The 23,172-nt window shown below is 37.9% G+C and overlaps 2 protein-coding genes across 2 annotated transcripts; both read right to left on the reverse strand.

The window, feature by feature from the left end:
- On the reverse strand, positions 1-954 carry LOC100350299 (taste receptor type 2 member 9). Its single transcript, XM_002722175.2, has one exon. It carries the CDS (start codon positions 952-954, stop codon positions 1-3), a length of 954 nt encoding a protein of 317 aa, XP_002722221.1.
- A 7,149-nt stretch (positions 955-8,103) lies between these two features.
- On the reverse strand, positions 8,104-10,301 carry TAS2R10 (taste 2 receptor member 10). Its single transcript, XM_002722174.2, has one exon. The coding sequence runs from the start codon at positions 9,973-9,975 to the stop codon at positions 9,046-9,048; it is 930 nt and encodes a 309-aa protein (XP_002722220.1). The 5' UTR covers positions 9,976-10,301; the 3' UTR covers positions 8,104-9,045.
- Between the last annotated feature and the right edge of the window lie 12,871 nt (positions 10,302-23,172).

Here is a 23,172-nt window from a genome sequence, read left to right on the forward strand (position 1 = left end):
TTAGGATACTCTCTCTATGGAACAAAGGGGCTTCCCTCCTTTGTGGAAAACCTTCACAAACCTTAACACCTTCAGGAAAGCTTCCTTCAACTTGCTGTTTCCCATTATCAGGATAAATGAATGGCTTGATGGGAAAATGAGAGATATTACACCACCAATCATCACAACTAATTTTCCCTGTGGGATCAGAAAGTTAGATGTTATTACAAGAAAGACTGCATAGTACAAAATGAGGAGGAGTAGAAAGATGACCACTGCCTTTATAGCCTTCATGTGGACCTGTGTGCTGGGGTCTCTGGTCCCTGTGGCATGAAGTTTCATCCGCTTGGTGTGTCTAAATAGTGAGAAAAGTAGCAAGAAAAATGAGATCAGGCAAAGAATAAAAGGAACTGTAGCTCCCAGGTTTGAAGTAATCTGTTTGAAAGTATTTGGGATTTTACTCACTTTGAATTCACAAGTTATGTTTTCTTCATGAATGGTCTTTAAGAACTGGCACCACATATCATCATTCATTGAAACACTAATAACTAAAGAGACGAGAGAGGACCCCAGAAGAATTCCAGGGATCACCTTGTTGATCTTTAGCTTCAGCCAGAGGAAACATGGGTGAGATATATTTGCTATCTTGAGTAAATAAAAGATGCTGAGGCAAGAAGAAAACCAGACACTCAAATTATTGGCCAGTGACCAGAAAGCATCCAAAATTCCTGATAGCTCACCACTGTCATATATATCTGGAAAGAGCACCATAACAAAGCCATCTACAGATATAACACACAGCAAACAGATTCTGGAGATCGCCAGGCTCATCAGGATGATGTCAACCAAGGAGATAACTCTCTTTGTAAGCCAGTCCACACAGTTAACCAGTACAATGAATCCATTTCCCCAAATCCCTATGGTCAATTCACCAGCAATCAAAATCACATATAGTGCTTCTATTGTCTGTAGCATGTTAGCAGAGGTCAGAGTTTGAATGTCACCAATGATGAACTGACTTTGAGCGGATCAATGAAGAACAGTGTGAAAGTCTGTCATTTGGAGTGTCTTTATCTTTTCTTTTTGTCAGCTACGCTTCAGGTTACGATGATAATCAGTTGTTTCCTGGGCTGGAGTTGCTCAAAGACTTTATTGATTGAGGCTAGCAAGTTGCTTTTTGTGTGATGATGGTTGAAATGCTGCAAGATGCAAATGGGAATGGATCTGATGCCTTAGATTTGCACAATCTTTCTCATTTGCTGATGTAAATATTTTTGACTTAATTTTTCTCCTAAAATGATAGTGCGTACATCGATTGTGTACAACATGAAGTTTTTATTTATTTATTTTTAAACTTTTATTTAATGAATATAAATTTCTAAAGTACAGCTTATGGATTACAATGGCTTCCCCCCCCCATAACTTCCCTCCCACCCGCAACCCTCCCCTTTCCCACTCCCTCTCCCCTTCCATTCACATGAGGATTCATTTTCGACTCTCTTTATATACAGAAGATAAGTTTAGCATACATTAAGTAAAGATTTCAACAGTTTGCTCCCACACAAACATAAAGTGAAAAATAATCGATGATTTTTTAAATGATGATGAAATCAGATCAGACCTATTGTCATGTTTAATCCCAGTGAGAGTCAATTTGGGAATTGATAATTTCTTTTTTCTTTTTTCTTTTCTTTCTTTTTTTTTTTTTTTTTTTACAGAAGATCAGTTTAGTATACATTAAGTAAAGATTTCAACAATTTTCACCCCCATAGAAACACAAAGTGAAATATACTGTTTGAGTACTCGTTATAGCATTAAATCTCAATGTACAGCACACTAAGGACAGAGATCCTACATGAGGAGTAAGTGCACAGTGACTCCTGTTGTTGACTTTACAAATTGACACTTCTGTTTATGGCATCAGTAATCTCCCTATGCTCCAGTCATGAGTTTCCAAGGCTATGGAAGCCTTTTGAGTTCTACGACTCTTATCTTATTTAGACAAGGTCATAGTCAAAGTGGAGGTTCTCTCCTCCCTTCAGAGAAAGGTACCTCCTTCTTTGAAGACCTGTTCTTTCCACTGGGATCTCACTCACAGAGATCTTTCATTTAGGTGTTTTTTTTTTTTTTTTTTTTTTTTTTTTTTTTTGCCAGAGTGTCTTGGCTTTCCATGCCTGAAATACTCTCATGGGCTTTTCAGCCAGATCTGAATGCTTTTAGGGCTGATTCTGAGGCCAGAGTGCTGTTTAGGACATCCACCATTCTATGAGTCTGCTGTGTATCTCGCTTCCCATGTTGGATCACTCTCCCCTTTATTTATTCTATCGGTTAGTATTAGCAGGTACTAGACTTGTTTATGTGCTCCCTTTGACTCTTAGTCCTTTCATTATGATCAATTGTGAACTGAAATTGATCACTTGGACTAGTGAGATGGCATTGGTACATGCCACCTTGATGGGATTAAATTGGAGTCCCCTATGTTTCTAACTCTACCATTTGGGGCAAGTCAGCTTGAGCATGTCCCAAATTGTACATCTCTTCCCTCTCTTATTCCCACTCTTATGTTTAACAGGGATCACATTTCAGTTAAATTTCAACACTTAAGAATAACTGTGTATTAATTACAGAATTAAACCAGTCATATTAAGTAGAACAGACAAAAAACTACTAAGAGGGATAATGTATTAAGTTGTTCATTAACAGTCAGGGCTATGCTGATCAAGTCACCGTTTCTCATAGTGTCCATTTCACTTCAACAGGTTTCCTTTTTGGTGTTCAGTCAGTGCAACATGAAGTTTTGAAGTATATATACACTGTGCAGTGAGACCTTCAGGGGCAGGCTCCGGATGTTGTACAGGGACTGCCAGATATTCTGTCAGCTTTTTCACGTGTTATATAAATCCCTAATGAGATGGTGGCTTTCGTTTTCCTAAATAAGTCTTGATCAGTGCAACATCTCATTTGTCTTTCCATCTTTTGGGCTTTCTATTTTGTGAAAGCTGCCGCTGTGTTATTTGGTACATAAATATTCACAATTCTTTGTACCTTCATTGTGAATTGTGGCTTTTAGGCACACATATCTTTTTTTTTTATCTTGTTAATACTTTATAATCAATATTTGATTATTTTAGAAAATTAGTATGTCTGTATTATAGTTACTCTGATACTTCACACAGTTTATGATTTTGTCCAGGTGTGTATAATTATGACTTTATAAAATATCTTCGTGCCTTTGTGGCTTTGGTGTGTATCTATTTTCTTCTATCAGTATTGACACACATTGTAATATTTCCCCTTTGTTCGTCTCATTCTCTTCTACTACCTGATTTTCTTAAAAGGATGATCTTTCTTAAGATTTTGGCAAATGTATACATGCACACACACACAACAAATCTCTATTACTTGATTTGTCAAGATTAAATGATATCCTTTGGCTCCAACCTGTTATGGATTGTACAACCAGTAAACAACTCTAACTTTCACTTTATTTCTGTCTTGTAACAACTTTTGTCAGTTATATCATTTGCACATACTCTGGTTCTTTAAACTATATATTTAGCTTTATCAACCTCTACTTCACAGGTGCTCAGTATTAGTTTCATAGCCAGATATATTTAAGAGACCTCCCAGTATAAATTTTTAACCATCTTGTGTAGAAATATAGTTCAAAATAATTTCATTAAGAAAAGCTTATGAGTGCTTGCATTTCTTAAAATTTTTATATAAAAGCTTTATATTTAAAGGATGATTTTTTAGAAGTAAAATTATTGTATTATACTTTATTTTATTGAAAATTTTAAAAATGAGAACTTTATTGTAGTGAAATGACATCAAATAACATTTTTATGGCATTTGAGAGTGTCTGACATCTGTTAATGTCACAACTTTTTAACTAATTTCCTCCTCCTTGTTTCATATTTATCTTTATGTAGTGCTATGATGCTATTAATCCCTGAATGGGTTGCATGAACTTGGAATAGCTATTTGCATGCTTTCTCTATAATTTTCATGATGCAAATGCAAAAGCTCATTTTTTTCTCTGCTTCTTCAGAGACAGACTGGTCCTACAAATAGAGTTGATTTAAATGATGTTTTCAATATCTCTATTACCATTAACCAAATGGGCATTAAGAGAGTTTGCTCACCATTTCTTGCAAGCCCTGTTGCAAATAAGGGAAATAATTTTTGCATTTCAGCTGCATTCCTAAGACTCAAGATGAGTTTTCTGCTGTCACTGTTCAGATTGCAGCTTTCTTGTCAATCTCTGGGCTGATTCTTTTTCTTCATCTTCTTTTTTTATAATCTCTCCCACACAATTTTTGTCTAATGGCAATTATTTTTGGCTACTCCCATTTTATTTTAAAGTCAGTGTATTCTATATGCTTTTGGTTTTACTCATATTTTTCTTTTCCTCTTTCATTTGTGTTGGCTTCTAAGATAAGACAAAAATACAGATTTATATTATCACTGTAATCTGTAAATGTATTTACTTTGCCTATTCAAAGTATAGTTTATATGACATTTTGGTACTTGAAAAAAGATGTTTAAAATAATTCTTTAGAAACCACATGTAAACACAATTTTATTTAATATCTAGGTAGCAAGGGGAAATTTTCATGAGCAGACTTCTTTACAAATAAAAGGAGGTAAGCCTGAAAGGAAGTAGGAAAAGATGGACACTGAGTTGTAATTCTGTTGGTAAATAGAATCCACAGTACTCTTAAGATTTCAGGGTATTTTAGAAGTTCTCTGCTTTGTACTTGAAGGTAGCCCGAGTTCACAGAAAAAAAAAATCAAGGTATTGATTAATTTTCATTGTAGAGAAAGGGACTGTATAAGCTTTGCTGTAGGAAAGATAAAGAAAGAGCTAGAATCTGATTTTTTTTTTTTTTTTGGAATTGAAAAGCCTGGTAGATATCCAAGTCTGTCTAATCTGAACTGCATAATGAAAATGCATGCATTGGATTTTCTTGCATCTCTTGCTATATATATATATATGTGTGTGTGTGTGTGTGTGTGTGTGTTTAAAAGTTTAAATATATATATATTTACAGCTAAGAATATTGGGGGAGTTCCCAATAAAACCTCATATATGAATTCAGTCATAGACTGGATTTGGCCATGGGTCATAGTCTGCCTTCTCCCTCATTTACAAATTGCAACAGGTCATATAGTGGCACACACCGGAAAGAAACACATTTTATTTTGTGGGGACATATTGGAACATGTCATTGGGCATAATGTGACATATGGAAAATAATATAAGCAAATACCTGGCAACACACAGTTTCCAGAAATTAAAAAAAATATTTACTTGAAGCACAATATAAGGGAGGAAGAGATTCAAAGAAGGAGAGAGGGAGAGAGGGTGAGAGGGAAAGAGGGGAGAGAGAGAGAGAGAGATCACCCATCCACTGGTTCACTTCCCAAATATCCATGCTGTTTACTCTGGGGTCAACCTGGGAGTTGGGAACTCAATCTCGGTTTCCCACCTTCATCACAGGGGTCCAAGTGCTTGAGCCATCAGCACTGCCTTCCAGGGCCCAGGTTGTGCATTAGTAGGAAACCAGGGTAAGACATGAAACCCAGGTACTCTGTTGTGGGACCCGGGTGTCTTAATGACTACGTCAAACACTTGAACTAGACATTTTATTTTTAAAATGATGTTAAGTATTACTTATTAAACAAACAAAATGATATTAGAAATGTTATGAGATAATGTGTCAGCTGTTAAGACTATATAAGACTTTCAGAGAAAAATAAAGAAATGAATTCATCTTGTAGATTTTTTTTTTTTGGAAGAGGTAAGAGGTAAGTGGCTAGAATCACACTATCAAGTAAAACTTGAGTAAGACTTGGAGATTGCATCATGCTTCTCTATGAGTTTTGATTCTTTCCTTATTTTTTTTTTTTTTTAAGATTCATTTATTTGAAAGGCATAGTTATAGAGAGGCAGAGGTATACACACAGAGAGAAATCTTCCATCTACTGGTTCACTCTCCAAATGGCCACAAATGCCAGGCCTGGAACAGGCTGAAACCAGGAGCTGAGAGCTTCATCTGGGTCTTCCATGTGGGTGCAAAGGCCCAAATACCTGGGCCATTTGCTGCTGCTTTCCCAAGTGCATTAACAGGGAGCTGGATCAAAAGTGGAGTAGTCAGTACTCGAACTGGTGCCCAAGTGGGATGCTAGAACTGCAGGCAGTGGCTTTACCTGCTAAGCCACGCTGTTGGCTGCAAATGTTTCTTAGATTTCATTTTTGTTTCCTTGTTGAACTATCAGTATTCTTAATAACCTTATATTTTACTGACATTTCCCTTTCAAGTATGCCACTGGTTCTAGCTGTCAAGTCAGACAAGAGATTGTACTTTTCAAATGTGTAAATCAAGAACAGAATGATGCCGTTTTGCTGTTCCCACTTACTGACAGCATACAATTCAAGAGTGACTGACTTTACCTCCCACGCCACTCCAAACCCCTCACCATATCCATTGACATTCGTAGTACATAATTGGTAAACACCTTGTATTCTCATTTATCTCTCTAACAGCTCATTTTCTCTTCCTGTGTTTGAACTTGGAAGGGGTGTCAAACTTTTTTGAATAATGGACTACTTTAGCAGTCTAGCATGTACTATGATCTCAGAATAATTTTTTTACGTGTGTGAAATAAAGGTGGTATATGAAATAAAGGTATATTAAAGTATATTTAACTGTGATATACCAATTTATGGACTTAATTGACCTAACTATCAGTCAGAAAGAGCAGAAATGAAGGTAAACTATTATATGTGGTATCTATAAAAACAATTCATGATTTCCAAAAGTGACAAAGTTACAGGTACTTCCAAAGTTACTGTGATACCTACATTCAAAACTAAAGACATGCTGGATTTAAGTGAAAGATTAATAATAAAAATAATTTTTTTGCCCATTCGTGATCATTGATTCCCTCAGTTCTATCCATGGACCCCTTCGTGTTAATATCCTATGAGGAAACCCTGACTTCTCTAAGGACATGCTTCCTCTGTGGCTCTGGTTTTCTTTGTCACAGTCCTCATCCCACTGGATCTGAACCTGGGGATATGTGATTTACTTACTTCTTAAAGTAAATTTCAATTCATTCTCCCTCTACTTCCTCAGAAAACACAAGCAGCTTGGAATCGCCTGTCATCATTCTATATGAAATATTACCTTTCTCTTCTCTTTAAGATTTATTTATTTATCTAAAAGGGAAGGAGGAAGAGGAGAGAGAGAAAGAAAGAGAAAGAGAGAGAGAGAGAGAGAGAGAGAGAGAGAATCTTCCATCTGCTAGTTTACTCCCTTAATGGCCCCAACAGGCAGACAGGGTTGGGCCAGGCCCAAAGCCAGGAGCCTGGAACTTCAACTGGGTCTTCCATGTGGGTGGCAAGAACACAAATACTTGAGTCATCAATCTATTGCCTTCTAGGTGCACTAGCAGGATGCTAGATCAGAAGCGCGGAAGAGCAGGCACTCTGATGTGGGCTGCAGGAGCCTCCAGTAGCACCGTAACTCCTGCCCAATATTTCCTCTTTTTATTGCAATCATTCACCAGCTCTCCTTCCTTACTTTTATTTCTATATTTCTGGTTCAATGTATTCAGTTCAACCATAATTCCTTTTGGCAACATCCCCCAACCATCTACTGCTCGGATGAAGTCAATCCCTATTCATGGAAGGCATATGAATACAGTATTGCAACTAAATTCTTGCATTTTGAAAATACCATCCACTCATCAATGGATGTAAAAAAAGAATGACTCACAGGCTTTGGTTGCTATTGCTCTATTGTTTTTATTGTTGTTGATAAATATTGTTGAGAAGTCTGATAACAATCTTTTTTTCTTTTCTCCAAGTTGTTTGGTGTTTTGACTTAGAGGTCTATATAATGGAATATTATTCAACTATAAAAAAGAATGGAATTTTAATATTTGTAGCAAAATGAACAAAACTGGATGACACCTGAAATAAGGATAGTTTATGATAAGACAGAGGTTACTAAATAAAAAAATTATTCAAAGAACTCCCAGAAGAAAAAGCTGTTTGTTTTTTAAATTTTATTTAATGCATACAAGTTTCATGTATTTCATATATACAGACTTAGGAACACAGTGATGCTTCCCACCACACCCTCCTTTCTGCCCATACTCCAACCCTTCTTCATCCTCCATCTCCTATTCCCACTTTTAATTTTTACAAAGATCTATTTTCAGTTTACTTTAAACTCATAAAGTTAACCTAACCCTACGTTAAGCAGAGAGTTCAAAAAATAGTATGAAGAAAAAAACACTCTTCCCCAACAGTAGAGAAAAGGGCTGAAAACAATCATTGAGTCTCAAAATGTCAATTTCACTCCAATACATTACATTTTAGGAACTTTATTAGTTACCCCAGATCAGGGAAAACATATGATATCTGTCTGTTATTTCACTAAGTATAATGACTTCCAGTTGCATCCTTTTTATTGCAAAAGACAAGATTTCATTTTTTTTACAGCTGAGTAGTACTCCATAGTGTATCATAAGTCAGAATAAACAAACAAAAAGACATTAGCATTTAAACAGTGAAAGTAAAAGTAATCTTAAAAGAATTAAAAATTAACACACAAAAGAAGTGCCCCTGTCTGTCCATCCCTCACTTTCACATTCTAAGTGTCAGGGTGCATCATGGTTCTTTTTCCTTTTGGATCTTCATGGGGAGCTGGTGTTGATATTTCAGGGAAGCCAGTTATGATAAAATAAAAGGTCTTACTTTGGATGATTTCTCTATCCATCATAATCTTTATAGTGAATGGTGTTCAAGCTGAAGATTTTCCTCTGGAAATTGTGTGGGAAGAAGTTGCAGGATCAGGAAGTTGAGCCATTGAGTTTGCACATGGGATTAAAATCTACTTGAAGAGCCAGATTTGTTGAGATTCAGTGAGTGATTATGGATGCTCAGCAACACAGTTAAAAATACATGCAGAAACGTAGTGCAGGTGAAACAGATCTTGAAGAATTTTTTTAATGAGTTTCTCTCCTAGAACATCTATTTCTCTGTAAATCTTTCTAGTTGGCTCTGAGGTTTTCTCCTTTCTCACAGAACTTTAATTGACGCAGTACTCTCAAAGAAGCTTGTTTTAGCTTACGGTTTACTAAAATCAGGATAAATGAATGACCCCAGGGATAGATGACTGCGGTTGCCAAACCCAAAATAAGCAGCACTTTGTTTTCTGGCACAGTGAAAAATGTAATTTCCATGGCAATGCCTATAAAGTGCAAGACAAAGAGAATGATAAAAGATATCAAAACTTTCATTGCTTTCACATGAGCCTCTGTGTTGGGATCTCTGAGTCCAAAGACATTCAATTGCATCTTCTTTTTGTGTCTCCAAAGGGAAATGACCACCAAAAAACACATAATTAGAGTGATTAAAAAGAGTATAATGATTCCTACATTGAGCAAAACCTGCTCAATAATGAATCCATTTTTTCTCCTGGCGACCTGCCAAGTTGTGTTTCTATTATTTATCTTTTGATTATTAACAATCTTCACAATTTGTGGGAAGGTAAATAACAATGAAATAAGCAAGGATCCCATTAGAAGAGAAAAAATCCAATTGATTCTCATCTTCAACCAGAGAAATATGTAGTGGGAAAAATTTGCTATCTTCAGGAAATAAAAGATGATAAGGCTGGTAGCAAACCAGGTGTTTGTCTGATTGATAATTACCCAAGAGTAAGCAATGTAGTCAGCTAGGTTGCTAGTAAAATACAAATCCAGAGAAAATATGTGTATAATTCCATCTGTAATTAATATCCATATCAGACAAATTCTGGAAATAGCTAAGCCAATAAGAATAAAGCCAATCATAGAGAGCTTCTTATTCTTGACAGATTCAATACAGTTTATAATTCCGATAAATCCGTTCCCTAAAAAACCCAGTATTGATTCACCGATTACAACAGAAAAGAGGATGCCTTCCATTATACCTGGCATATTCACTGATCCCTGCTATTGCTCTGTTACATCTATTGTAGATTACCTGCTCAAGAATGAGGCATACATTCGTTGTGATGGAAAGTGATTTCCTGTTCTTTCTTCACATAGACTTAAAAATGCCACAGTAATGTGATGATATCAGAAATGTTTTCATGAAGATTTTTCCAGTTACCAGCTGTCTGGAGACTGTGTGTCCAGACTGAATGTCTACATACAATTTGTTAAGATGCAAATGAAAATTTCTGTTTCATGAATTTTACTTGTCTTCCTGAGGCTATTTTGCTTTTAATAAACAGAATTGCAGAATTGTTTTAATAAACAGAAATGTTTACCTGCAGGAAGAAAAACACCATGGAAATAAATTAGACTTGATCTTTTTCTTTCTTTTCTTTTCTTTTTTAGATTTATTTATTTATTTGAAAGTCAGATTTGCAGAGAGAGAGAGAAAGAGGTCCTTCATCAGCTGCGCTGATCCGAAGCCAGGAGCCAGGAGCCAGGAGCCTCCTCCAGATCCCCTATGTGGGTGCAATGGCCCAAGGACTTGGGCCATCTTCTACTGCTTTCCCAGGCCATAGCAGAGGGCTGGATCGGAAGTGGAGCAGCGGGGACTCAAACCGGCGCCCATATGGGATGCCGGTGCTTCAGGCTAGGGCATTAACCCACTTTGCCACAGCACCGGCCCCGAATATGCTGGCACTGCAGGCTGCAGCCTTACCCACTACATCACAGCGCCAGCCCCGGACTTGATCTTTTTCAATATCAAATGATCATACTTATGGTACTTATAATCACAGTTTATATATATATATATATTTGTATAGAAAAATAATATATAGAAATTATAAATTAATTTAGCCATTGTACACACTCTGACTAATTTAATTCTTTTTCAAAATTTCTTATTTTTATTTATTTTGTTTGAGGTATACAACTTCATGCATTTATTATATATGAATCTGGGAACATGATGTTTCTTTCCCCCCACCTCCCTCCCACCCAAATTCTCACCTTCTTCCTCCTCCCTCTTCCTTTCTCATTATTTTTTACAGAGATCAATTTTCAGTTAATATTTAAACTCATAAAATAACTTTATACTAAGTAGAGAGTTCACCAATTAGTATGAGGAAAAAAAAAGAAGTAAAGAACAAAAACAAACAAACAAGAAAGCATTGTTCCCTGACAGTCAAGGCAAGGAATGTTCAAAACCATTGCATCTCAAAGTGTCAGTTTCACTCCCATGGATTACATTTTAAGTATTGTATTAGTTACCACAGATCAGAGAGACCATATGGTATTGTCTTTTTGTGACTGGCTTATTTCACTAAATATAATGATTTCCAGTTGCATCCATTTTGTTGCAAATTACAAGTTTTTTTTTTTTTACCAATATGTTTTTTCACCAATATGTAATATTTCATAGTGTATATATACCATAATTTCTTTATCCAGTCTTCAGTTGATGGACAGCTGGGTTGATTCCAAATTTAGCTATTGTAAATTGAGCTGAAATGAATATTGTATTCATTGAACATTTAGTCATTGTAGACACTCTGAATAATTAATTTAATTCTTAAACGTTTAAGCTCAACTCTGGTTATGGTAAATTCCACAAATATCATCTTACAGAATTAGTTGCTTTTTAAAAAAAAAAAAAAACCACGTTGCCAAGGTTAGGCATTGTAGTGCTTGCAATGCTCTTATCCTTTATTAGAGTGTCACTTCAAGTCTTTCCTGACCCACTGCCTATCCAGCCTGCTAATGCACCTGGAAAGGCAACAGATAATGGCCCAAGTATTTGAGTCTCTGCCACCCATGTGGGAGACCCAGATGGGGATCCTGGCTCTTTGGCCTGGCCTGGCTCTAACTCTTGGGGCCATTTGGGGGAGTGAAACAGTGGGTGGATGATCTCTTTCTCTCTGTATTTTTCCCGCTCTGCCTCCCAAATATACAAGCAAATGTTTCATAGTTTTATTGATTGATTTTTAATTATGTGAAATTCAGAGAGACAGAGATGGGGAGAGTGTGAGAAAGAAATAGAAAGAGAGATTGGGATTTTTGGTTTACTTCCAAATTTCTGTGACTAGTGGGCTTGGGCCAGATGGAAGCCAGGACCCCAGCACTCAGTGCAGGTCTCTCATATGAGTTCCAGGCAGTTGAATAGCACCTGCTGCTTCTTGGGGTGCACATTAGTAGGAAGCTGAAATTGGAAGTGGAGCTGGGACTTGAACCCAGACACTCAAATATGGGGTGAAGGTGTACCAAGCAGTTTCTTAACTAAATGCCCACTCTTGCTGTCATTTTTTAGACTCATATTTATCACATCCATGTATGTAAAAGATTATGACAGCACTCTTGACATGAAAGACTCATAGATATTATCCTTTCATTTCATATAATCCACTTTGGTGGTATGTATTCCTCCATTTATTCAGTAAGTGGTCACTGAATGTCTAAACACATAAACATTTCTCACTGAAGGAAAAAAGTAGTGGACATAATCTCAAAGCTTATGTGATTCATGGAGTTTACATTGCAATGGAGAAGATAGGAAAAAAACCATGTAAACTAATATATTGTTCTAAAAGTTAAAATGAAATCTAATATTTATTGAATCTTTCTTATGTTCCCAATACTATATTAAACATTTTGCAGTAAGATCATTGTTTTATTTCAAGGTCTTAACAAGATAGGTATTATTTTTAAAATATCTTAAATTTAAACATGAATAAACTGAGCTTTAGAGCATAGATGAGCTTTCTTATGCTTACTGCTATGGCTCTCATGAACAAAATCACAGAATTTCACAATTAAATATCATCAAACATAGGAACATACTATGTATAATAGCAAAGTACAACATATAATCAAAACCAAGAAGTAAACACGAACTTCATGTGGACTTCATATATTGGAATTGGCAGATTAAAATATATATATAGCTGTATTAGTTATGTATGGACTATTTAAAAAATAAAGAATACAATTTCAGAGAACAGCAGCAGAAGATTATAAAAACAAATGGGCATATATGTAGGTGAACCTTCCAGAAATAAAGGATATAATTGTATTTGGTCTGAATGAACTAAATGCCCCAAGCAAGATACTAATATTGGTATCTAAGAGTTTAAAACTCCAAAAACACAGTTCTTACAAGAAATATAATTTAAATATAAGAACACAGAAGCTTGAAATCAAAAGAGTGGAAAATATATCATGAAAAGATAACCTCAAAGAAATCTGAAGCATTTGTAAATTACACACTAAGCCAAGAAACAATATTAAAGAACAAAATGGAGAATTCTTATTTGTAATAGCAAAATTGTCAGGATGATAAAACGATACTAAAATTTGTGCACCAAGTAATTTGACAAGTGTTTATAGAACTAAAAATTTATAAAGATGAATCTACAACTATAATGAAAGTGTAAAGCACATCATACTTTATGGTAAAAGCAGACCAAAAATCAATAGGGGAAATATGTGAAAAATACAATTAACAAATGATGTGTCCAGCAGTAAAATAACTCATAATCTTTTCAAATGCACATGGGTTATTTCTACCATTCTACTGGTATATTTTCCTTCAAGGTAATTAACACTACCAATTCCAGATGTACCTGATTCTTGACTTAGAACATCTCTGGTCTAGGTGGCTTCCCTGATGAGATAGTCCAGAATTGAATGGTTTTGAACCTGTGATCACAATGTGACCACTGTTGCACATGCCCACTGTGCAAGGGTGCCAAATGAACTGTGTGGTCAGGGTTCCCCAGATAGATGGAAGATCTCCTTATATATCTATGTAGAGATAGTTTGATGGTTAGATAGATATATATAGATTTTTAAAAAAAGTCTTACCTCAGTGTCTAGGCTGGCACATTTGAATTTTGCATGGCAGTCTAGCAGGTTAAAAATTCTACCAGGAACTGATGTCCTAGTTTTGAATCCAGAGGCTGGACATTCAGGCAAGGTTTCTGTGTTGTGGCATAGAGGCAGCATTCCTTCTTCTTCAGGAAACTTGTCTTTGCTCTTAAGGCCTTTAAACCACATTGTAGCCCACCCTCATTATGGAAGAGAATTTGCTCTCCTAAATTCTACTGATTTGCTAATAGGAAGTTAATCTAAAATGTTAACAATTTGAAAATGTTAATGTTAAATTAAATTGTAATATGTTAAATTAATGTTAATGTTAAACAATTTTCAAAAAAACAGCCTTTTGCTTCAACATCTAGATTGGTGTTTGTACAGACAGCATAATCTTATCAGGTCGACACATAAAATTAAATTTCACATCCATTGCTTGCTTGGCACCATACACATTTCTTTGAACCACACTTAATCTCCAAAAAAAAAAAAAAAAAAAAGGGGGAGAAACGGCAGTAATTCTTCTGATTAACATGGTATAGCTGTCCTGAATACAATAGGAAAAACACACCTTTCCCTAGAAGAGGATGTGAGGTCCTTGGTGTTGTTCATTTTTCTCTTGGGCATCTTATAGCATGAATCCAACAGTGTAAAGTTAAAAATACTACTACCCAGGGACGGCGCCGTGGTGCAGTAGGTTAATCCTCCACTTGTGGCACCAGCATCCCATATGGGTGCCAGTTCTAGTCCCGGCTACTCCACTTCCAATCCAGCTCTCTGTTGTGGCCTGGGAAGGCAATAGAAGATGGCCCAAGACCTTGGGCTCTCTGGACCCGCCTGGGAGATTGGGAAAAATCACCTAGCTTCTAGCTTTGGATCGGCATAGCTCCGGCTATTGCGATCATTTGGGGAGTGAACCAATGCAAGGAAGATCTTTCTCTCTGTCTCTCCCTCTGTCTAACTCTACCTCTCAAATAAATAAATAAAAATATTTTATTTTATTATTGTTTTTAGTGATCACAGTTTACTGTAAAAACAAGTTACCTATCCCACCCTTCTGGGATGGTTTTTTGTTTTATCATGAGCAAGCCAGAAAGAACAAAGAATTGTAAATCAAGTCTTTTGATGGGTTTTGTCCTCGCCTGGTAGCTGAATGCCAATTTTTTTTTCCTTTGAAATTGTATTTAAATACCCCAGTGCCATGGGGTCCTTTGGGTTTTGCTTCTCTTGCAGCATCCCTCCAAGCTGCTCTGGCTGGAGGTCTTTGACTCTAATAAATCTTGCTTTTAAACCTCTCAATGGCCGGCAAGGCACATGGCCATCCTTAGTTGCAAAGGAGTCCAGAGAGGTGGTTGTCTTGTTTTTGTTTTTGTTTTTAACTAGGCCTATTACCACCCTCTGCCTGTTTCATAAGGTAAAAGACTCACCAGTAGACTGCTCAGCTCTGGGTGACTCCATTCAGGAAGCTGTGCTCACAGTGTCTCCACATAGATAACACCAAGGCATCAATTCAAACAGCCACTGACCCTTATCCAGGAATCTTCTACTCCGGTGTGGGAGGCAGCACTGTTGAGGAGAGCAGGGCGACGATGTTCTTCCCACAAGAAGCACCCGGGGGACAGACTTCAGTGAACATGTCCCAAATAAAAACATTTAAAAAAAATACTGCTACCCATCAGTTAGTACAATCTATGTTATATGATAAAGTAATAAAAGAAAGAAAAAGACATTTTACATGTATATTTGTATAAACACAATAACAAAATAAGGATGAGAGACTCATAACCATACAATTATCTTTTCTTCAACTAGTTGAATGGCTGTAGCTAGTGTTTATAGCTATCTTTTTCTACTACCTATTTTGTATTCTCTAAACCTTCAGCAAACACTTCAGCTGGCTCTTCAGCCTTATTCCTGAAGGATCTTGGCCATGAGTAGTCCTATCTAAATGTGTTAGAGTTCACTTCCATTGACTTTAATCATAGCTTTAATAACTGTTTCTATATTGTATGTTCATTAATTTGAATACTTCTCTTTTTTTTCTGGCTACAGGATCATTTTGTTTTAGCTCCATTACCAAAATCCCAGATTTTCTCTTTTCTTTTTTAAAAGAAACCCCACTAGCAGTGTTATTATACAAACTAAGATGCAAATATAAAATACTAATGTAAAAAGAATTTCCATTTTACCAGGAACAAAAATTCATGCAAAGTAAATAAAGCTTCTGTGGTAACTAAATCTTGGATATCAAGAAACTATTTTGAAAAGAAAATCTTTTAATTAAGTTAAAAAAATCCAGATAGAGTTGGGTTCTATGCAGAAACTTGGAAATCACTAAGAAAGGTTTTTTAAAAGATCCATTGCCAATATTGTCCTATATAATTTATAAGCTTTGCATATGTTTTATTGTGAGAAGTATAAAGAATATGTTACCCCATAATATTTTCCAACTAAGAAATATAAAATGATTATTTTCTTATGTAAATAATATTCTTTTACATTATAATTCTCTGAGTGGACCAATTATTTTTATTAAAGGTCATTAATAACTTTCCTTCTCTTGAAGTTTAAGATGTTTCCAATTGTGCAATACAGGGTTTATAAGGCAAAGCACTATTGATATTTTGAGTTGGATAGATCTTTGTTGCAAGGAGTGATCCTCAACTGTAGGATGCATAGCATCATCTATGGCTTCTTTCCCAAAATGCTGTAGCACCTCTGCTGTGTCTCCAGACATTGCCAAATGTCTGTGAGGGCAGGAGGCCAAGAATCACTTCCAGTTGAGAACTGCTAATAGACTATTTCAACTACTATGTTGATCTAAATTGTTAGTAATAAGTCAAAAATTATCTAAGTTGAGAACAAATTACAAACCCTGTACAACTACATGTATCCTTGCTTTTAAAAACTGGACAGGAGACACCAAGATGGTAGAATAGGGAGGGAACTTACTGCTCTAGTCTAGGGGAAGAGAGTTCAAAAAAAAAAAAAAAAATAGAGAGAGTCCAATCTCAGGGAAGAGTTAGAATTAAACTGACAGAGGAAACTCCACACAAATGAAAGGGACACTGTGGGTCTACATGGAGGGTGTGGACACACACAACTCAGGACCCCAGCAGCTGAGTGTCAGCACCAGCTTCGGAGAATAAGATGAGACCAGACTGCAGCAGCCCAAGTCACTGGTGATAAAGCTGTGGGAAGAGCCTGGCATGAGTATGGCTTGGAGCCCTGGGGAGAGGGGGTAGAGACAGCATACCTGCCAACGCAGAGTAAAAAAAGGGGGTGCTCTTCTCCCTTCCTGACCACCTGGCCCCAGTGTCCTGTAACCAGCTGAGGGAGGGTGGGCACTATTTTGGACATACGTTACAACTGCACAAGTTCATGTCCAAGCGACCAGGAACCAGCCAGTGGAAATGCTTGAGTCTGGCTGAGAATTGACAGGGGGCTGGGTGCTCTTGACTGTAGGAGCCCTGTGTGCTGGGACTGTGAAAACACTATGGCTGTGTGTGAGGGCACAGGGTGTGGTGGGCTTCTTTGAATAGTCACTATAGGCGGCCCCACATGCTTGGGATTCCCTGAGGGTCATTGCTGTGGGACTCGTGCTTACACTGAGGACTGCATGGATTCTTTGTGTGGTTCTTGTGGTAGTACAAATGAATTTTATACCCACTGGGGCTAGCAACCAGGCATTGGTCTCCTTAAAGGAGAGGAGGTGAGTGTGAGACTATACCAACAGAGCTAATTAATCCTCCACTCTGATTGAAAAAAAAAAAAAACTTACCAAAAAAACCTTACTATACACAATTTGGGTGTTACCTTGGACACTCCCCTCACCCTGGAGCACTTAACAGAGCTCCCTGGCCACACCCAGAACACACCTCAGGGTATTCATTAAAAGAGAAGACACTCCACTAAGCCACAGAGGTATAGTCCAAAGTTAAAAGCCATCACAAAGAAAAATAATAATAATAAAAAAAACAAGTATCTCCACAAATGCCCTAACATAAATGCAGCAACTCAAGAAACAAGAATAAGGAAGACAACATGACACTGCTAAAGGAACACAAAAACACTTCAAAAATAGAATGTGAAAATAAAGAGACTGAAAAAATGCTAGAAACAGAATTCAAAAAATTGATCGTAGGATTACCTAGAAGTAATCAAAGGCAAATCCACGAATTAAAGAAATCCATGCATGACATGAATGAACTTTTTTTCCATGAAATTGAGATGTTAAAGATAAATCAAAATGAAATATTAGAAATGAAGAGTTCAATAAATCAAATAAAAATGCATTGTAAAGCCTAACAACAGACTCCACAAGGCATAAGAAAAATATCTGATTTAGAAGACAAATCTCTGGAAATTCTACAGCCAGACCAAAAACAAGAAGAAATTAGAAAACTAAAAACAGTGTTGGAGATTTATAGCTACCATCAAATATCCAACATATGGGTCCTGATGGCGTGGAAAGAGAGAATGTATTATAAAACGTTTTTAGTAAAATAATTACAGAGAACTTCCCTAATTTGGAGAAAGAAAGGGATGTCTAAGTACAGAAAGCATAGAGAACTCCTAATAGACATGACCAGAAAAAGTTTTTCACCATGACACATTGTAGTCAAACTCTCCACAGTAAAACATAAGAAAAGATTCTAAAATATGCATGAGAGAAACACCAGATTACTTTCAGAGGATTGCCAGTTAGACTCACAGCTGACTTCTCATCAGAAACCCTACAGGCTAGGAGAGAATGGTGAGAGATATATTTCAAGTCTTGATGGGAAAAAACTCTCAACCCTGAATACTGTACCCTGCAAAGTTCTCATTTATGAAAATGGTGAAATAAAGACCTTCCATAACTAACAGAAATTGAAGGAATTTGTCATCACTTCTCTAGCTTTACAGAAGATGCTTAATATTTTATTGTTATCATAGCATCTGGCATTTTCTTGTTTTCTTGAATTTAATGGAGAACATTGAGTATGTATTATCTAGCATCTAACATCAATCGGTGACTCTTCTTTAAATTATGCTCCTTCTTTATCTTTTGTGAGCCTGAAAAGCTTTCAAATGACATGTGTTGCATTACTGCTGCCTTCAGCTCTTTTGGTGGATTTTCTTCTAATTTGAGTATTCAATCTTGAAGAGTAGGCTTTCAAATCAAATGAAATTCCCCCCAAAACAATGCATAGCTTGATTATCCTATTTTTCTCAGATGTGCATTACAAAGTCATCCTAAATGTAACCCTGTTTCCCTCCAAATACAGAAATCATTTCTCCCCAGAGATAAAATTCTTCCACACCAACATACAGCAATAATTTAGAATAGACTGCTTGAAAAATCCACCTTAGACCATTCAGGGCTTCTGTACCAGGCAGTGTGGAGTCTTACAATTGACCCAGTTGACTCATTTTAGTTTGCCAACTTTGTAACTATTTCTCCAGAACCACTTTTACTGGTTTGCTATTTAGTTATACCACACAGTAACTTAACACAACAAAAACCATACCAGTGTTTTAGAATTTTTCCATTTATAACACTTGAAAAGGGTTGAAGCTGCTGCCCTCTCCAGCTGTCATCTTTCCAAGCTCACAGTTACGAGCAAAAAGTGGAATTGCATCAGGCACTTGGGTGTTTGTCCTTCTACTGTAACTTCCAATAGATACTCAGACACTCACCTAATCCTAAAAGCCAGTGTTCATATTCCAAAAGATAATACGATACTGTAAAATACCTCTGAGAGGATCATGGCAGATAATATTTATCATTCATGCTTTCTCGAACATATTCAACAGAGCTGCGAAGGAAAATCTCTGATCTGTGGTTTGTTGAATGCCTAACTTTCAGACATTTTACTGAGCAAGAATAGGGATTTTATGTTTGCTTATGCAATGCCACTTTTTTCCTTGTTTATTTATTTTTTGTTTGTTTTTATCTTGGTCTTTCTTTTCAGCTAGGAAGCCCAGGAACCTGCAATAGAACAATGAAATCAGTCTCTCTGATCAGACATTTTCCAACCCTCATTCAAAATGTTTGTGTGGAGAGACGATTGAAGGATCATATTATATTCTCATTTGCCAACTTGTAAATAAAGATGGACTAATTTTCATTATTTTGGGTAAAAATCCTTTCTCATTTCCCAAAGAACTGCATCATTTGATTTACAAATTCTGTAGTACACAGTATGACAACATACTTATTTTCACCACATAGCAATACATCAACCTGCTGGTAAAAATCAGCACCATTTGTATTACTGCTATGTATAAATCCTTCACACAGTAGGTCCCTGCATTACAAAGGAAAGTAGAGTTTGAAATTTTAAAGAAAATTTGTGGGCAATATAACACTAAACTTTTTTTGTTTCTACAAAAACTTTTTTATTTTTTTGAGTATAGAAGAATCTCAGGTTTTTTTTTTAATGATTAAAAGAGTAGGAGACTAGGGGAAAAATGCATAGCTGAAGTTCAGAAATTTTTCCAGGGAATATTGTTAACATTATTTAATTTTGGAATAAATGTCTGAAAAGTTATAATTCCATTCAGGATTATCTGCTACATTTATTTTTGTTTAAATTCCAAAACGCCTGAGTGATATCTGTTCTGGTGATTTAAAACTGCATTGAAGAATATTTTGAGTGATGAATATCTTCATGGGAGTTGAAGCTATAGTAATCAGATGTCCCATTTATTCTGAGATTTCAGAGGCAATAAACTAATGGTTGAAGAAAATTCAAATATTGAGAAAAGTAATCCAAGACTCTAATGTTGAGGATGAATTCATGCATGTAAAGAAAGCCCTGTGGATAAACACATGCATCTAAAGAATGTGCTAAAAAGAAATCTGTTGCCGTTGCAGGGGGTTCTTTGAGACTAATTCAGCCTTGACACTTCAACCTTCAAGAACAAGCAAATGTAGTATCAATGGGGTTCATTGCAATGGAGACATTCTCCATGGCTCTTATTTGTTGGCAGCAAGATGCATTCAAAGACTCTGCACAGACAAGAGACAAAATAACATTACTGAGTGATGGCATCTCTTTTTTCCTCCAATCCAAATGCTCAAAATAGATTTTTTTTCTTTTACATCCGTCCAGTGTTGAATGATTCATTCCATGGGCAAGGAAGAACTCAAAAGAGCTAATCCTTAATGTCTCAGATAAATCCAATATCAATTCTGCAATTATATTGTCTAGATCTGTGTATCATATATGCATAGAGGCCAGAAATCTGTGTCAACCTGATTTTGTCTTCCCTCACCTCTCACATTTATTAAATCTAATTAACTCTGGGATCTTAATATAATTTATACCTTGTCGCTCCCCCTCTTCGCGGAGGAATGACACTAGACCCTGCGCTATTCTTTTGTCTGCTCGGCCCTCCCCGGGTTTGCTGCTGGTTCTTCCCGGGTTGGCTACCGACCCTTCCACCTCCGTGGAAGGGCGGTTCCCCCTGCCACTTTCCCCACTTCCGCGGGGGAGCGGCACACCGCCGGCCCGCTCTCTCGGGGGCTGCTCAGGTGTTCCTTCAGATGTTCCTGGTGCATGTTGTCTCTCTCCTCCTTTATAGTCCTCTTCCACCAATCCCAACTCTGCTACCCACATGCCGAGTACGCTGCTCTCCTCCAATCAGGAGCAGGTCCTGCTGTTTATTGGTTGAACTGGAGGCAGCTGTGTAGAAGCTGTTTCCTCCTCTCCCAGCACCATATTGTGGGAGAGCAGATGCATAGAATAAGTCTTAATTCCAGTAATAGTCTAGTCCGAGTTGCTCCCCACAATTCCCCCTTTCTTTTTATTTTTGGTGTTGATATGCGCCTGTTTCGGTGCCCCGCGGCACACACTCTGCTCTGCTTGCTGGAGTTGCCCACAGGTGCTTACAAGCCCTACCAATCAGGCAAACCGAATCCAAGCCCTCTCATCGCCATGTTGTGGGGAGGCCTTATTTTTCTCTATTTCTCTATCTCCGGGCATTCCTATTTCTCCTATTTTACTTCTATCTGCCAGCATTCCTATTTCTCTCATTTTACTTCTAAACTTCTGTTTCTGTTATCCCCGCGGCTTCCCAGCGCCCGCCCCGAGGCTGCTTCTCGGCGCCTCGCCCCACGGCGGCTTCCCGGCTCTGCGCAGCTTCCCGGCTCCGCACGCTCCGCGGTCTCTGCGCCCTTTGCGCCTGCACCACGGCCTTCGCGCTAGCCCCGCATTTCTTACTCGCGCCCCGTGCGCTCTCCCGGTTTGTGCCCCACGCGCTCTCGCTGCGCGCGGCGGCTTCCGCGAATCACACAGCCTAGCTTACGTTTCCGCTTCTCGGTTTTCAGTCTAAGTTCCCCGGGCTAACCTGACGAAATGCAACCTATAGCTTATGTCTCCGCTCCCGGTTTGGCTTCCTGTCTTTTGCTCCCCGGGCTAATCTGATGGATTCCAACCTGGCTTACGTCTCCGCCTCTGGTTTTAGCTTTTCGCCTTTTGCTCCCTGGGCTGACTTGAAGAATTCCAACCTGGCTTACGTCTCCACCTCGGCCTGCCCCCGCGGCTTCATCCTCCCTAACATATTTTTCTCTACCCGGTATGTTTCCCAACTTTTCTTCCAACAATATTCCTCCCTCATTTCTCCTGGCTTCTCCCCACAGTCCGTATCCAAGTTTTTTCTAGCTTTCACTTTCACTTTCAATCTCCTAGCTTCCCCGCCATAGTCCGCATCCGAGTTTAAGTTTCTTCTTCCTTTTACTTTCACTTTCAATCCTAGCTTTCAATCCTAAATTCTTTCCCACAGTCTGTATCCGAGTCTATGCCTAGGCTTTCGATAGCTTCTTTCGGCACCTTTTCCATCCGGCTTTTCCCTAGGCTCTTTGCTACTCTCTCTCTCCAGTATTTTCCCACTTCTTCCCGTTTCTTCCCTCCTAAGTTTCCTATCCGAGTCACGGCACCATTATGTCGCTCCCCCTCTTCATGGAGGAACGACACTAAACCCTGCCTAGGCTTCATATCCGAGTCACGGCACCATTATGTCTCCTAAGTTTCCTATCTGAGTCACGGCACCATTATGTCGCTCCCCCTCTTCGCGGAGGAATGACACTAGACCCTGCGCTATTCTTTTGTCTGCTTGGCCCTCCCCGCGTTTGCTGCTGGTTCTTCCCGGGTTGGCTACCGACCCTTCCACCTCCGTGGAAGGGCGGTTCCCCCTGCCACTTTCCCCACTTCCGCGGGGGAGCGGCACACCGCCGGCCCGCTCTCTCGGGGGCTGCTCAGGTGTTCCTTCAGATGTTCCTGGTGCATGTTGTCTCTCTCCTCCTTTATAGTCCTCTTCCACCAATCCCAACTCTGCTACCCA

Source organism: Oryctolagus cuniculus, chromosome 9 (assembly GCF_051225735.1).
Source record: "Oryctolagus cuniculus isolate XC-2025 breed Fujian yellow rabbit chromosome 9, ASM5122573v1, whole genome shotgun sequence".
NCBI classification, from domain to species: Eukaryota; Metazoa; Chordata; class Mammalia; order Lagomorpha; family Leporidae; genus Oryctolagus; species Oryctolagus cuniculus.